The sequence below is a fragment of the Heloderma suspectum genome, chromosome 1 (assembly GCF_057233095.1).
Source record: "Heloderma suspectum isolate Gila_16-S chromosome 1, 16-S_ref, whole genome shotgun sequence".
Classification (NCBI taxonomy): Eukaryota; Metazoa; Chordata; class Lepidosauria; order Squamata; family Helodermatidae; genus Heloderma; species Heloderma suspectum.
Window position 1 is genome coordinate 6,851,245 of NC_139458.1, and position 16,106 is coordinate 6,867,350.

The 16,106-nt window shown below is 48.6% G+C and overlaps 1 protein-coding gene across 3 annotated transcripts in view; it reads right to left on the reverse strand.

Annotated features, from left to right (window-relative positions):
• Nucleotides 1-16,106, reverse strand: part of PYGL (glycogen phosphorylase L) — a 43,081-nt gene that overhangs the window by 11,438 nt on the left and 15,537 nt on the right. For all 3 annotated transcript variants that reach the window (XM_084834494.1, XM_084834505.1, XM_084834482.1), the window contains 9 exons: nucleotides 15,555-15,637; nucleotides 12,008-12,151; nucleotides 11,438-11,530; nucleotides 8,528-8,674; nucleotides 6,088-6,251; nucleotides 5,025-5,139; nucleotides 4,373-4,474; nucleotides 3,695-3,842; nucleotides 600-658 (listed from right to left, as the gene is read on the reverse strand). In XM_084834494.1, coding sequence (XP_084690620.1) covers nucleotides 600-658; nucleotides 3,695-3,842; nucleotides 4,373-4,474; nucleotides 5,025-5,139; nucleotides 6,088-6,251; nucleotides 8,528-8,674; nucleotides 11,438-11,530; nucleotides 12,008-12,151; nucleotides 15,555-15,637 — 1,055 coding nt within the window. The remainder of the gene's footprint in view (nucleotides 1-599; nucleotides 659-3,694; nucleotides 3,843-4,372; nucleotides 4,475-5,024; nucleotides 5,140-6,087; nucleotides 6,252-8,527; nucleotides 8,675-11,437; nucleotides 11,531-12,007; nucleotides 12,152-15,554; nucleotides 15,638-16,106) is intronic.

Genomic DNA, 16,106 nt, shown 5'->3' on the forward strand with positions numbered 1-16,106 from the left:
GAGTCATCCAATGAGGTGGGTAGGCAGGAGGTTCAGGGCAGAAAAGAGGTTCTTCCTCACATGGCATGTGATTTAAGGCCTTTGTTGCCACCTGATGTGGCCATGGCCACCGGCTGAGTCAACTTTAAAAGGTGTTTAGGCAAATTCATGGAAGGAAGGTCTTTCAAGTGCAGTCAGAAAGGTGCCATCTCAGCATCCCCAATGAAGCTGCCAAAGATCCCAGGGTGCAAACAATGGATCAGAGAAGACTGAGGGAGATAGGATAGCGCTCTTCAAGTCCTTGAAAGGTTGTCACAGAGAGGAAGGCCAGGATCTCTTCTTCATCATCCCAGAGTGCAGGACACGGAATCATGGGCTCAAGTGACAGGACGCCAGATTCCGGCTGAACATCAGGAAAAACTTCCTGACTGTTAGAGCAATACAACAATGGAACCAATTCCCTAGGGAGGCGGGGGGCTCTCCCACGCCGGAGGCATTCAAGACAAGGCTGGACAGCCATTTGTCAGGGATGCACTGACTTGGATTCCTGCACTGAGCAGGGGGTTGGACTCGATGGCCTTGTAGGCCCCTTCCAACCCTGCTATCCTATGATCGCTCACCTTGCCTCCAATGATCACTGTCCGGGGGACAAACAGCTTCACTGGGTCTCGCTTGATGCCTGCAGAGGAGACAGGAGAAGGTGGCCGTCATCTTCCATCCAGACACTCAAGCTCTCATCGGCAGCTTGGTCTCTCCACAATACCAAGGAGCACCTCCACTCTTTGGCCTCTCATTTCTCTTTGCCTTTCTGGAAATGCCTCCACCTCTTTACTCAACAAGCTGCTTCTCCTCCCTCCTTCCAGGCCAGGGATGGGACAGTGACGGCTCCAGGTTTCTGAGAGTCTTCGGGCAAGGCCCCCTCCCTGGGCCCCCTCCCTGAGAGCCCACCTTCTCACCACCATTGTCACCCGCTGCCCTGGCTCCTCCTCTCTCTCGCCTTTGCTCCCGCTTGCTGGCTTGACTGGCGGCGTGCCAGGGAGAGAGGAGGCCGTGGCGTCTGCTCCTCCTCCTCGACACCACCATTGTCTAGAGGCAGGTGAACAAGACGCTGCCCTGGGAAAGAGGAGGAGCCACTCTAGGGGGCTTTGTCGGTGGGGCCCTGCTGGGGGTAGGCCTTCGGCAGGCGCCTGACCATGGCTGACCTTGTCCCTGGCCTGGGTGGGGGACCTCTTCCCCCCAAGGGCCGTATTCCATTTTGGAGACGCGCACGGAGCCTTAGGGAGAAGGAGCAGGGCCAAAAACCAAGAATGCCAGTGTAATTTAGCTTCAAGCTTGTACAGCCAGTGACTCAGCCTTTGGAGAGGCATTTTGACCTTTTAGAATGGGGGAAGAAATGGACAAAAGCCCGGAAACCAGCCAGTGATCAGTGGTCGGGGGAAAGGGCATGTGGCATCTAGAGAGTTCCAGGATTGGGCTTGTGGGCCTGAGGTTCCCAACCCCTGCTCCAGGCCCGTGGTTTCAGCACAGCTCCTTCCCGAGCGACCCCAGCCTGACATTGCTTCCAATGCACCTCCTTGGACTCACAACCTCTCATCGGCTGGATTTGGGGGCGGGCGGGCGAGCAGGGGAACTGGGATGGTTGGGCCCACTTCAGGTGCCCAGCTGGAACCACCAGTTTTGAAAGAGGACCAGAAAGAGCGCTACAGGCCTTCCCAGAGCACTCTGGGCCCGGCCGGCACCCAAAGACATCATCCAATAAATCATCATCCAAAGACAATAAGGATGGCAAAACGATAACAGATGACAAAGAAAAGGCAGAGGTGCTCAATTCCTACTTTGGCTCAGTCTTCTCCCAAAAGAGGGTCTATGACACCCCTGGCAAAGGCAGGCTGAAGGGGTAGGATTGCAGCTTGAGATCAATAGGCATATGGTCAAGGAACACCTAATTACTTTGAATGAGTTCAGCTCTCCAGGGCCAGATGAACTGCATCCTAGAGTAGTAAAGGAACTGGCAGAAGAACTCTCAGAACCACTGTCTATTCTCTTTGAGAAATCATGGAGGACGGGGGAAGTGCCAGATGACTGGAGGAAGGCTAATGTTGTCCCGATCTTCAAAAAAGGGTAAAAAGGAGGAACCTGGGAACTACAGACCAGTCAGTCTGACATCAATCCCAGGGAAAATTCTGGAGCAGATGATAAAGCAATCCATTTGTAAGCACCTTGAAAACAATGCCATGATTACTTGAAGCCAACATGGATTTGTCAAAAACAAGTCCTGCCAGACAAATCTGATCTCATTTTTTGATCAAGTCACCTCCCTTGTAGACCGTGGGAATGCTGTAGACATCATATACCTCGACTTCAGCAAAGCTTTCGACAAAGTGCCCCATGATATCCTGATGAGCAAACTAGCTCAAAGTGGGCTAGATGAAACAATGATCCGGTGGATCCACAGCTGGCTACAGAATCGGACTCAAAGAGTGCTTATCAATGGGACCTTCTCAAACTGGGGAGAGGTAACGAGTGGGGTACTGCAGGGCTCAGTCCTGGGCCCAGTGCTCTTCAACATTTGTATTAATGACTTGGAGGAGGAGGTGCAGGGAATGCTGATCAAATTTGCAGGTGACACAAAATTGGGTGGGATAGCTAATACTTTGGAAGACAGAAACAAAATTCAAAGTGATCTGGATAGACTGGAGCGCTGGGCAGAAAACAACAGAATAAAATTAATAGGGATAAATGCCAAGTTCTGCACCTAGGAAAAAGAAACCAAATGCACAGTTACAAGATGGGGGATACATGGCTCAACAACACTACAAGCGAGAAGGATCTTGGAATTGTTGCAGCTCACAAGCTGAATATGAGCCAACCATGTGATGTGGCTGCAAAAAAGGCCAATGCTCTTTTGGGCTGCATTAATAGAAGCATAGCTTCCAAATCCTGGGAAGTACTAGTTCCCCTCTACTCAGCACTGGTTAGGCCTCATCTGGAGTACTGTGTCCAGTTCTGGGCACCACACTTTAAGAAGGATGCAGACAAACTGGAGAGGGTTCAGAGGAGGGCAACAAAGATGATCAGAGGACTGGAAACAAAGCCCTATGAAGAGAGACTGAAAGAACTGGACATGTTTAGCCTTGAGAAGACAGAGGGGAGACATGATAGCACTCTTCAAGTACTTGAAAGGTTGTCACAGAGAGGAAGGCCAGGATCTCTTCTTGATCATCCCAGAGTGCAGGACACGGAATAATGGGCTCAAGTGACAGGAAGCCAGATTCCGGCTGAACATCAGGAAAAACTTCCTGACTGTTAGAGCAATATGACAATGGAACCCATGACCTAGGGAGGTGGTGGGCTCTCCCACACTGGAAGCGTTCAAGATGAGGCTGGACAGCCATCTGTCAGGGATGCTCTGGCTTGGATTCCTGCACTGAGCAGGGGGTTGGACTCGATGGCCTTGTAGGCCCCTGCCAACCCTACTATTCTATGATTCTATCACCAGGCATGCGCCAAGGCCCAAAGCTGCCACGCCTGGCCCCACCTGGGTTTAAGCTGGGTTTCCCACAGATGGGGGAGCATCCCCCACGCCTGCTACCCCCACCCCGGCCTTGCAAAGGCGCCTGCCTGGCTTTTGCAAGCTAAGGCACATTGCACTCCATCAACATTTCAGGACCTGACGTGCCGCGCCGCTGGCTTGGGGGGCTCGGCAGTCACTCACGGTTGTACATGGTGATGACGTGTAGGCAGTTCATGAGCTGCCGCTTGTACTCATGGATTCTCTTGACCTGCACATCGAACATGGAAGCTGGGTTGATCTTCACCTTGTATTCATTCTCCAGGAACTGGGCAAACTTGACCTTGTTTTCCTGGGAGAGGAGATGGGAACCTGACCATTAGAGCCACAGCTGCTGCCAAAGGACGGGCACAGCACAGTGCAGCCTGAGGGCACCAGATCCAGCCCCCTTGCTGAAGCGAGCCAGACCAGGTCTGGCCAGTGCCTGGGGAGGAGACCGCCTGGGAAGCCACCTTAAGTCCCATGATGCAAGGGAGGCAGGCTATCAATGAAACAGGGGGAGGTGCCCGGTGCCCCCAGATGTTTTGGACTACAAGCCCCACAATCTCCAACCACAGGCAATGCTGGCCAGGGCTCATGGGAGTTGTAGTCCAAAAGCATTTGGAGGGAACCTGGCTGCCTGCCCCTGCAATGAAATGCCAGGAGTCCTCGCTTGGCACTCTGGTCAGTAGGAGGGCTTTAGACCAAGGCAGAGAGCAGCTCACAGGGTCCTGGACAGAATATTCCGCATTGGCTTTCCCCAACCCAGCGCCCCCCAGATGTGTTGGGACTGCAACTCCCATCATTCCCAGCCAGCGCATGGCCTCTCCTCCTCCAGCTTACCTGCTTCACTTTGGCCACTTCCCGGATGAAAACCTCATCATTCACGAAGCGGTGCAGCTTCGTCAGCTGGCTCAGGTCTTTCACGTACTCCTCCCCTATTTTCTGCAGAAAGAAGGCAGAGGCGTGACACAGCTGGCAGCCCCTCTGGGGGTTTTCACAGCCCCTTCTCCGCAGGACTCCCTCCTCCCTCTCCCATACAATGGCTTACTGCATCTACCACACCAGCCTTTTAAAAGGTCTTTTGGGGGGGACAATCATTTTTGAAGAGAGTTGAGAAGTGGGTTGAGAGAGGCATCCCCATCCATGGCTTGCAGACCCACATCTTTTGTCCCACTGTTGCCTCTTGTCAAACAGGTGCTACGGGTTCTTGAAGTGCTCCAAAAGCCTACAAAACCTATTCAACCAGAGGCAACTGCAGGATAAGTTGACAACTCAAGCAGTGATCCTAAATCTCTGAGACAGGAGGCTCTGTAGCTTATTGCCTACATTACATCAGGACATAATTTATCTTAAAAATAAATTAATTTATTATTAATAATAATAATAATAATATCTTTAAAACAAGTAACGTGATTTTCCCTAAACCAAACTCCACTTAAGAGCAGGAACCGTGTTGCAAGCCAGACAGACCAACTGACCGACTGTCTCTCACCTCTGCAATTAATTCGGCAAGTCCTGGATTGCAAAGGAGGAGCCAGCGCCGAGGAGTGATGCCGTTGGTTTTATTCTGGAACTTCTCCGGCTCCAGCTCTGCAAAGTCCTTGAACCTGCAACAGAAGCACGTCTGAGTTCACGGCTTGTGCCAAGAGCTCTCGGGCAGGCAGAGCGGACGCAAACGGCTTTCCACAGGCTGCATTTGCTTCACACCCCACCCTCACCCGTTCCTTGCCATGGTGTGTTGTGCCTAAAGCAACTTTAGCCACATTTAGGTGACTGTGGGTTGCGGGGAGCAATTAAATCAGTCCATCGTATCCGTGGTGTAAGACGACTCCCCTGTCATCACTGTGTGGATCAGCTGTCTACCCACAGACGTGGCCACAGAGGGATGGAAGCCTAACCTACCTCACAGGGTTGTTGTGAGGATAAAATGGATTGGGGAAGGATCACGTAAGCTGCCCTGAGTTCCTTGGAGGAAAAATGGCGAGTTATAAATGTAATAAATAAATAATATAGTTCCTCCAAACTACAAACAAACAAACAAAGTGAAATCGGGGAGAGAGGCCACATTATACGTGGGACTCCCAAGCTGAAAATGGCAGCAGAAAAGGTATTAACTCCAGAGAAACAGTCCACCAAGGAATGGCAAAGGGAGCAGCTCTTCCCAGACTGGAAGCCACTATCAGCTGCCCTGTGGGAAGGATTCCAGGAGAGAAAGAGGGAGGTACTTGAGGCGGATGTTGGACTCCTTCTTCTGTGCCAACTAGACCCTCCCTGCCCAGGCCCCTCTTCCGCCAACGGCCCTGAGGGAAGGATCCTGAGGTTGCCATTTTTAAATTCGTTATTATCGTTGAGCAAGTAAGTCGCCTTGGCAGGATTTGTATCCTGGAAGGCGTCATATAAACCATCATAGTAAATCAAAACAAGAAATCCGTTGCTGCAGACAGAGGGAACAGGCACAAGTAACTCACAATTTGACACAAGGGCTCCAAGCAGCTACGTTCCTGTTCCCATCCCACCTGCCCTGTGCACAGACAAAAACACACACCACTACTCACACTTGGGACTTGACGATATCCGAGTGGATCTTGGCCACCCCGTTCACGGCGTGCGAGCCCACGATGCAAAGGTGCGCCATGTTGATGCGCTTGACCCCTTCCTCTTCGATGAGTGACATCCGCCGGAGGCGGTCGACGTCCTTTGGAAACAGCGCTGAGACTCTCTGAGTGTGTGCAAGGAGGGAAAAGTCCTGTCACTCACCCATCCATTCAGAAGGATGCCCAGACAGTGCCAAGTATGCAAGCCAGAGGTGCCTCTGCACAGCTGGACAACATCTGGCAAAGGTTTAAAGCAGGGGTGCAGAACGTTCCAAGACAAACTTTTCTGGCTTGAAGAGAGAACCTGGCAGGGAAAGGGGGAAATTTCACAAAATCGTCCCCCTTCTCACCTTTTTCACTCTTTCTGGATTCCCCCCCCCCTTCATCTACCTGACGCTAGAGCAACCTTGCCAACCTGGTGCCCTCCAGATGTGTTGAACTACAACTCCTAGCATCCCCCAGCCAGCATGCAAATCCATGCACGGGCAAACCTTTCCTGGCCTCACCCTGGCTACAGATGTAAAATTTCCGGAAACGTTGAGGCTATAGAAAAAAACTGTTTGTTCCCCCAGCGTTTTTTGGGGGGGAAAGGAAATTTGGGGGGAAATTGAAAAATAAGCAATACTTAGTTCTTTAGTGCTCTTTACAGATCTAAAGTCACTTTGTTGCTTTAAGGCAGCCTTCCCCAACCTGGTGCCCTCCAAATATTTTGGACTTCAGCTCCCATCAGCCTCAGGCAGCATGGCCAATGGTCAAGAATGCTGGGCACTGGAGTCCAAAACATCTGGAGGGCACCAGGTTGGGGAGGCTGATTTAGGAACATAAAGCAGCCTTTCTGTTCTTTAAGTTATTTTATGTATAACTTGGTTCGCTCATAAAATTATCACTGTATTTGAAAACTTTAAAAAGTAAAGTCACAGTTTCTAATTATTGTCAGAATAAACTATACTGTTACATTTAATGTACCAAATATGATAATTCTATGTGCAAACCAAGATATACATAACATATTTTAAGTTCCTATTTAATGTCTGACCTGACGGAACATCAGCAAGTACTCCCTGAAACATCTGAATCATCCTAGAAACCAGAAGAAGCAAGAAGAACTGGAGGCAGAGGAAGACTGGTGTACATCATCTGTTTCTATTTGTAAAGAAGTTTAGGGAAATTCCTAAACCTGTTTCTGTTGGTGGGGTGGAGCTTAGGGAAATCTGATCTGAAGGAAAAGCTACTGAGATCTTATTTAGCCAGGAAAGGCAGAGCTTAGGAATGGTAAGTTATCGTATTTAATTTAAGAACCTTTAAGTAAACTCAGCCTATCATTTTAAGAGTGACTTTTATTTACTTTTGTAAATAATTTCTGTTAATGAATGTCTTTTTTGTTCATTTTAAAAATGGGAATCTAGTGGTAGTGTCAATCCCATGCCCATGCCACAGGAACCAGGCTACTGAATTTCTTTTTGGTAGAGAGGGTTTATTCTAGTGGCAGAAGTTAAAAAGTTTTATAGCTGAGGCAACACTTCCTAGTGGTGAGGTCTAATTGAGAACTTTATTAAAACTGTGGCAGTGAGTTCTACACGTCCAAACCTCAAAAATAATAATAATAAGAAACATAGATGGGATAACCAAATGCTGTTCTGTCGCATCTGGTGACACTAGCTGGATAGCCTACAGTGTTTTTTTTCAAACGTGGGTTTTAGATTAGCATCTAACCAGAACTATCCCAGAAACACAGGACTCTATAGAACAAAACTCAAACTGACAAAAATGCACATTTACCATCATGAATGCACAATGGTGACCCTACTCACATGTTAGGAAACTGAGCATAAATGTCTATCAGTTAAATATACTTCAGATCAATAATTTTAATACGGAACGAAAGAACTAACCACGCTGGGAATCTTACAGACAGGATTTAAAAACATTTATTCCCCATGGCTTCATTATTTCAGACATTTTACATCTCTAGTCTTTCTAGAAAAGTATTCTTATTACATAGTTTTTTGAAATCATCCTGGGGGGAATAAAGGCTGGGTAACAATGTATAAATACTCCGTCTTAAATTCTGAAAGAAAATATTTCATAATCCAAAGCTGTTCAATTTTTCAGAAAAACAAAACAAAAAGTCCTCTGGGGAAAAAAAATCCACCCCCCCCACGTTTCCATTTTTTCCCCAGGCCTTCATATCTCTAACCCTGGCCCCTTGCAGGAAAACAAAAAGGTGAAAAATGGCACCCCCAGGCGCATCAGCACTATCACCAGCAGATGGGGCAAAACATAGAATAAAAAATGTGTGCAATCAAATGGTTGTTTGGGAAATTATTTCCACTGTACCAAAACGGCAAGATTCAGATAGAAGATCGGAGCGAGTGGGAATTTGCCAGGCGGCCCAACTTACATCCAGATGCCGCTGGTTGATTTCGTAGATGATCTCCAGGTGTCTCGGGAGCAGCTTCTCCACCAGCTCCACCGGCCAGCGCTCCAGCGCTTCGGGGAGGACCGTGTGGTTGGTGTAGGCAAAGGTCCGCGTGGTGATGTCCCAGGCCTGGCACATGTGGGGAAGAGAGTTAGAGCGGAGAAAACGGAGGTAGGGGAATGAGGGTAGGGTTCCAGCATTTCCAGTTAGGGCAGGGGTGGGCAACTTCAGGAGGTTTCCCCTGGGCCCACCCTCTCCTTTCAGGCCACAGTCTCCTGAAAAGTGAACGTAACAAATTTAACAAGTACGTGCAACTGTACGTGCAACTGCAGCATTTGTTCGTATCTAGGTTTGGCTTGGCCGCTTTTACAGCATTAGAGTCTCCGTCATGATTGGAAGCACTGACTGAGGCTGGTCAGGCAAAAGGACCTGCAATCCACGTCTATAAATACTTGTTATTGGTGAATAAATTTGAGATACAGGGTTTTAAGCAAGAACGGAACAAAGAACTGGATTGCCCCGCTCTGTGGATCGCCACTTTGGCGTCTACCTGTCGCGTCCATGGATCTTAGGCTGCGTCTTATTCAGCAAACACTTTTGTTTTGTGTCAGTTGGACACCGCAATGTCTCTTTAATACGGGATTGTCTAACTTGGCTAATTGCTGGTAGTGCAATTTGGCTAATGCTTCTTTTAAAGGTATGTCCTGGCAATGTCCAGTAGTTGCTTCTTTTTGGGAGGAGATTATTATATGGATAAAGTTTGTACTGGAACAGTCTTTAATATTCACGGATGTACGCGCTCTTTTAAATTATTTACCCACTTCATAGAAATTAACAGTCAGCATAAATGGATTCTCTGCACCCTCTTGACAGCTAAAAGACTGATATTACAACATTGGAAGGATAAATGTTCACCTCCTACAGTGCAATGGATTGAGGACCTTATAAGGTGTTCAACATTTGAACGGGTGGTGTATAGAAACTACGTTTAAATGGATACTTATTTGGATATCTGGTCAGCTTTTGTTGAAGCCTATGTATAAATGCGAGTAAGTTGTATTTTCATATATAAGCATTTCATATGTATTCACTGTATAGATATATACAAATTTATGTACATATATTAAAAAACTCAAAAAAAGATTATGGGATGAATGGTGCCCAGAGCGCTACGGGGATCGGAAAATGTCAAACTTAGCTTGTTTGCAGCTAGGTTTTACTTTTCTGGTGTTTTCCCCATAAACAATAACACTGTTTAATCCTTTCTGAGGGGGGTGGCAGGGACCATTGGCCATGTTGGCAGGGGCGTCTGGAAGTTGAGGTCCAAACCAGCGGGAGAGCTACCTTCTGCCCACCCTTGCTATAAAGAAGAGCCTCCCTCAAGCAGACCCATTCACGGTGCTGGGTGCTACACCGTGCCCCATCTGTGAACCACCCACAGAGCTTCAGCTGTTGGGCAGTATGGAAATTAAATGAATGAATAAATAAATCTGTTTTAATATTCAAAGTTTTCCCAAAGGACCTGTAGAAAGTACGGCTTTGTGTTATAGTTTTTTCCTCTCTGCTTGCATTTTAAAACTGCTGGCTTCAAATGGTACGGATAAATTTCCTGCAGAGCCCCCAAGCACCACCCTCTGACCCACAATGCACCCCACTCCTTTATCTCAGGGACCTGGCAACCCTAAACTGAACACTGCAGGAAGCAACATCTGGAAGGGCCCGGGTTTCCCAGGCCACAGAGGTAGCAGTCAAAGGGCTTCTATTATGGGATCCCACGGGGACCCTGCAAGAGCATCGCAAGGCCAGGGGCACAAGTGCATTTCTCGTGAATATCCCAAGTTTCGGAAGAAACAATCTCGTTACCAGAATTTGAGCAAAGGGCCTGCCCGTGTGGCTCACCGGAAACCAAAATCCAAATGCTCCATTCAGACCTTTCCAGATATTAACATCCAGGCATGAAGAACTCTGGGGTAGCCACCACACGTGTTCAGCATGGGAGTCTCCATGGGCCCGCATTTCCACATGAAAACTCAACACTTGAGAGAAAATCCCTCACCTAAACACACATTTTATTCCTAAACAAGTCCTCTCATCAGTGACCAGCAGGTGGAGCCCTTGTGAAACTCCTCAACTCAGTCTGCCTATGTAGAGTGTCCTTTCTAGGTAGGCAGCCAGCCAGGCATGATGGGAGTTGGAGTCCAACGCATGTGGAGGGTGTCAGTTTGGGGAAGGCTGCTCCAGCTGGTGGAAGCTCCTGAGGATCTTGTGGAGGGTTCTCTCCTTGCTATACTACCCAAGATTCTTTTAAGACAGATGCCAGAATGTGAACCTAGGACATTAACGGCCAGCAGCCATGTGGGATCTTCTCACAGAAATGCAGCTCCCATGCAGCTGCTGATATGCAAGGAGGACACCCATCTTTCCACCCCCCTTGCCCTTGGGCCAGACACCTACAAGTTGCTGTTGTTGATGATGATGATAATAGCACAACAGTCCTGCAAGCCCCCCAAAGAGCTCGATATATCCAAGCCTCACATAATGCTGGGGAAAAGGAAAACTATTATTGCCCTGTTTTTATTACATCCAACTATTATTACATCCAAGTATTTGGGTGGACTGTGGTGGGTGGGGGCACACTTAATACCAGCAACACCAGCGTCCCCAAACTTTGAGAATTTGAAACTTCAACTACATGTGAATGAAAAGTGAACATGCTTGTATGTTGGAAAGAGGAAGCAAATGCAGACAAAGACTTAAAACGTGGAAGAGGCTAAGGAAATTGCAGAGCTGGGCAACGGGTGAGACAGCTGTTGAGTGGAGTGAAAGCATCAGAAAGCGCGAGGATCTTGCAACACTTATCCCTGCAAACAGAGCCGATAAAGTGTTCCAAACCTTGGCCCACGGCAGTCTCTCGATATCCAAGAATACCCTCATCAGTTCGGGAATAGCCATCGCAGGATGGGTGTCATTCAGCTGGATTGCAACCTGAAAGAACAGCATGCCGGGGGTGAAAAGAGGTTAAGCAGAGAGAACAGGAAGACTGATCTGGAGCCCTAAGCAGGCTGGTTACGTGGCAGTGGGACTTAAGTCTGCCTGGGGGAAAATGGTGCCTGACCAAGTGGGGATTCTGAAGCACAAGCAATGGCTGTGGTTCTTGGGGCAGGGAAAGCTCTCTGCATACACCCAGAGGCAACCATTCCTACTGCTTTGCATCTTCTAGAGCAAAGCGCTGTGACACACCTTCTGGGGCAGAACCATGGCAAAACTGCACCAGCGCTCAACAGCATATCGGCCTTCCTCAACCTGTCGCTCTTCACCTGGAGGCCACCAGGTTGGGGGGCTGCAGCATGCATTCCATAACCGAGGCAGGCCTCCCAGGTGAGCCCGCAGCACCAGACAAAGCAGAGGCAGGAGAAGCTGTTTTGCGCACCAGCAGCACGTTGCCCACGTGCAAGCACTTACCTGGTCTGGGAAGGAGTCAAAGGCTGTCCGGATGCTTTCGGTACTCCCAAACTTGGAGGCTTTGAACCGCCGGATGATGTCCTGCAGGGTGGCGGCCACCACAAAGTATTCTTGCTTCAGGCGCAACTCCTTCCCCTCGAAAAACTACAAGGTAGAGAGGAAGGGCCCAAGGGAACACTGATAAGCAAAATGCAAGTTGAGGATGGGTGGGGGGAAGAGTCCATTGATGGCGCTCGCTAGCAATGGCGAACATCAGCTTGCAGGCCGCATTTGGCCCAGGGAGAAGTGGGCCAGTTGGGGTCTGCCAGTCTCTTATGCCGTTGTACTGGTGGCTGATGCATTTTAGGCAGAGCCAAATTCCTCCTCGCTTTTGGTTCCAGGAATGAAAAGGGAACTGCTAAAGAAACACAGAGACTGAATTGTCTTGCTTGTTTACAGCAGTTCCTCACTCCCTTGCAGGAAAGGCAGTGAGCCAGCACAAAGCTCTCTCCTTCAGCCAGTTAGGAGTCTTTTGGCAGCAGTTAAGCAAGGATGGGGAGGGGGGGGAGGGAGGGAGGGGTGGACTTGGTCCCCTGCCCCTCCAACGTCCCCTAAACTGGTCCATGGGCCAATCTAGCCACCCACTATGCAAAACCCTGTTTTGCCAAAGGCAATTTCAACTTTAGTTGTGAGAGGGGGAAAGGACACCTAGAGTTGAACCCAGCAGCTACTGAAATCCTAAACCGAAATGCCATGAAAGCAGGCCAGAAAAACAATAACAAATGACAGACTTAAAATCTTAGGGAGAAATTAAATTTTAAGGATTTAAAGCAAAAGCTTTGAGTTTCATGGAGGGGTTGGCTACCTTCCTGCGTGCGGGTGGCCATTCTGAAATGTGGAGATTCATTGAATTGAGGCAGGTTTGGGTTTCAGCACTAGTTAAAACATGGCAGGAATGTATAACATGTACCCAGCCAATGGATTTGCATCAGTTTTCAAACCTGGTTGGCGTTGTGTATGACCCTTTTAAAATAAAAGGCCATTCCTGCAGGGCAGGGATGCTGAACCCCCCTCCTGAAGTTAACCCCTTTGTTCAAGAAATGAAATCTGGATTTCTCCCTCAACCAGAAATTTACATGAATAAATTACCTTTTCCCGGCCTCCCCTGCCCTGGAAACATGGACAGATTGTTCCAAATTCATGGGGTACGTGTGAAGGTTCGGTACTATTTCCACTGGATATTTGTTCTACCATCAAAGCAGCTAAGCTAAGCAATGACACAGGTGTGAAAACTCAAGCGCAAAAGGAAATTTAACCTAGTTCTCAGAGAGGCAGTGAACTTGGGCAGGGGCAGCACTACTTCAGAATGCTCCTCCATATAAACAAAAATTCCCCACACCTAGAAAAGAAGCAGGTCAGGGCATGCTAGGTTAAAACCCTGCTCCTTGACATGCTAGTGTTCTGCATTCAGGGATTTGTTTTAAAGTTTGGAGGAGCATTCCTTCATGTCAGCCCCCACCTCCGAGGTACACAAGTTTACTACCTCAATAAGAACTGGGCCAGACATATATTAAGGGAGACCGCTTGGCAGCAGAGCTTAAACAAAAACGATTTCTGGGAAACACAAAGAACATTCACTCATGAGGGTCGGTGGGTGGGAAGAAACAGCACCAAATGTGCCACACTCATCACCAAAATTACAGATCTACACAGAATTCTCCTCACCAGGTATGCAGGCTGCAAGAGTGTGGATTAGGCAAGACAAGGCCAAATGCCTGGCGCAGGACAGGCTGAGAAAGCAGTAGGCACACACGTACACCAATCCTGTCTTTAAAAAAATGCATCCTCCCGTCATAGAAGGCAAGGGTGCTCCTCCAATAACTATTTGTGGAACGAGACTTTCAGAGCCAAAGTTCAAGCACCACGCTTCTAGATCTCATGAAACGACGAGGATGGTGGTCACACAGGAACAGAAGCTCAGGAGGCAAAAGAATCTTTGTTTTGCTTTTAATCTCATGGGATGCCAAAGCTTTGGGGGTTAGAGATAGGCCCCATTTTTAGAATAAAAGGGCAGGAAGGGACCAAATGGATGTTCTGGCCCAGTGCTCTGCCCCAAGATGCTCCCCCAAAGCTGCAATGATTCAGCAGAGCCACAGAGGTTCAGATCGCAGCCCTCAGACCCATTCTGAGGATACTCAGGCACATCATTGAATCTCTGCCTCTATTCCTAGCTCTAAAATGGGCATAACAAAAATCTTGGGGAGTTGTGAAGGCAAAGATTACGCCAGTAAGGCACACTGCACACTTGAGGGGAAAATATAGTATGTAGTTGCTGACCAGTAACTACCATTACTGCCTATTTCACGATGAGCCTTCTAATCTTAAAAGGGTCCCCAAGCAATGGAAACCCAACCCTTTTTCTACCAAAAAAACCTCCAGGGAAGATCTTCTACCCTGAACATATTTACAGTACAAAATATAGTACAATTATCGCACCAGGGCTTTACAGATCTGTGTCCCAAGAAGCTTACAATCTAGATGTAGAAGTCAGGCAGGGGTGGGCAACATGTGTCCTTCCGGAGGTTGTTGGACTGTAACTCCCATGATCCCTCACCATTGGCTATGCTGGTTAGGGCCGATGGGAGTTGCAGTTCAGCAACCTCTCACGGGCCACAAGCGGCCCACCCTTGTGACAGGGACAGGCAACAAACAGTAACGAGCACAGTCAAGGAGAGACAGAGGAAACAACGGCTGCACTGCGGAACGCAATGACCAAGGGTTGGTTCATATGCAACGCCCAGCCCTGGTTCGGCATCACACAAACGAGCCTTAAGCTCATGCGCAGCTCCTCCCCTTGTGTGCTCTGGTTCCCATGAATGGGGCAGTAACCAATTAACACAGTTTGCTAACGCGTCTGAACCAGCAACCTGCGACTTGCGCAAGCCCTCCAAACCAGGACCGCAAACCGTGCTTTCCAATCCTGGTTTGGAGGGATCGTACAAACCAGAGTTTGCCCGTTCGGGTGCAGCAGCGCACTGGGGTTTGTGCGATGGTGATGCAATAGCAGAAGTAACTCACTAAAGCAGAGCGCGCATGATGGATGGGAGAGGAGGAGGGGGAAGCATGAGGCACATTCATGTCAGCCCAAACCATGTTTTGGGTGCAACAGATGAATCAGCATGCCATTAAGCTTTGTTTCAGCTTGTGGTCAAGACCTGGGAGTTCAGCTGTAGCCTTTATGAAAAAGGTCAGATCTGAAGGGATAGCACTGGTAGCTGTTGATATAGAACACCCTTTTTCCTCCTTTGGCTACCAGTATTTTAAAGCATGCTTTAGACAGGTTCACTGCCTTTGACTGCTGCACAGCCAATAACGTGATGACAAAAGCCATTCCCAGATCTTCTTTGGCACAATTCACATAAATTGTTCTCTAGCATTATGAGCCTGCAAGAAGGGACAAGTTGCTTCCTTGTTGGGCTGACATGGGGCCTCCTTCAGGCAATAAACATGTCAACCTGCCCCCCATCCTCCCAAGAGGAGCACTCAGTCTCGATTCCCAGGGACTCACATTATCATTCGGGTAGAGGACGCGGGAGATGTTCTCTGCCAAGTTCCTGTCCAGCACAGCCTGGATATAATCACCAACGTTAACTATAAAGAGAAGTTTTAAAAAACCAAGATGTCACTGCACAGGTTGAACAGCAGAAGGGATGCCAAGTCCCGTGCTGTGCCTATGGCGCAACTGCACAACATCCCAAAGTGGCCCCGAGTGCAGAATCTCAGCTTTCATTCTTAAACTCCCTCACCAAGTTTCCAGCCCCTTATGAAAGTGGAGATACGCTTGGAAGTGCGTAGCTGCTAAATTCTCAGAAGTCAGAGAGGGGGCTGAAAGAAAGTCAAACACACCTTACACAGGAAGTATGTACATCTAGAGCGCGGCAACCGGTTTTAAAAGCTACTCTGGAAGGGCAAAGTTGAAAGCAGAGGGGTGGCTGGGGAAGGTGAACCACTACCCTGCAAATGGTGCCCCACCACTGGGTTTACAAGGAATATCTGCAAGGTACAAATGAGCAGGAACCAGAACACCCAATGCAGCCTTGAGGCATTCAATGCATCTTTG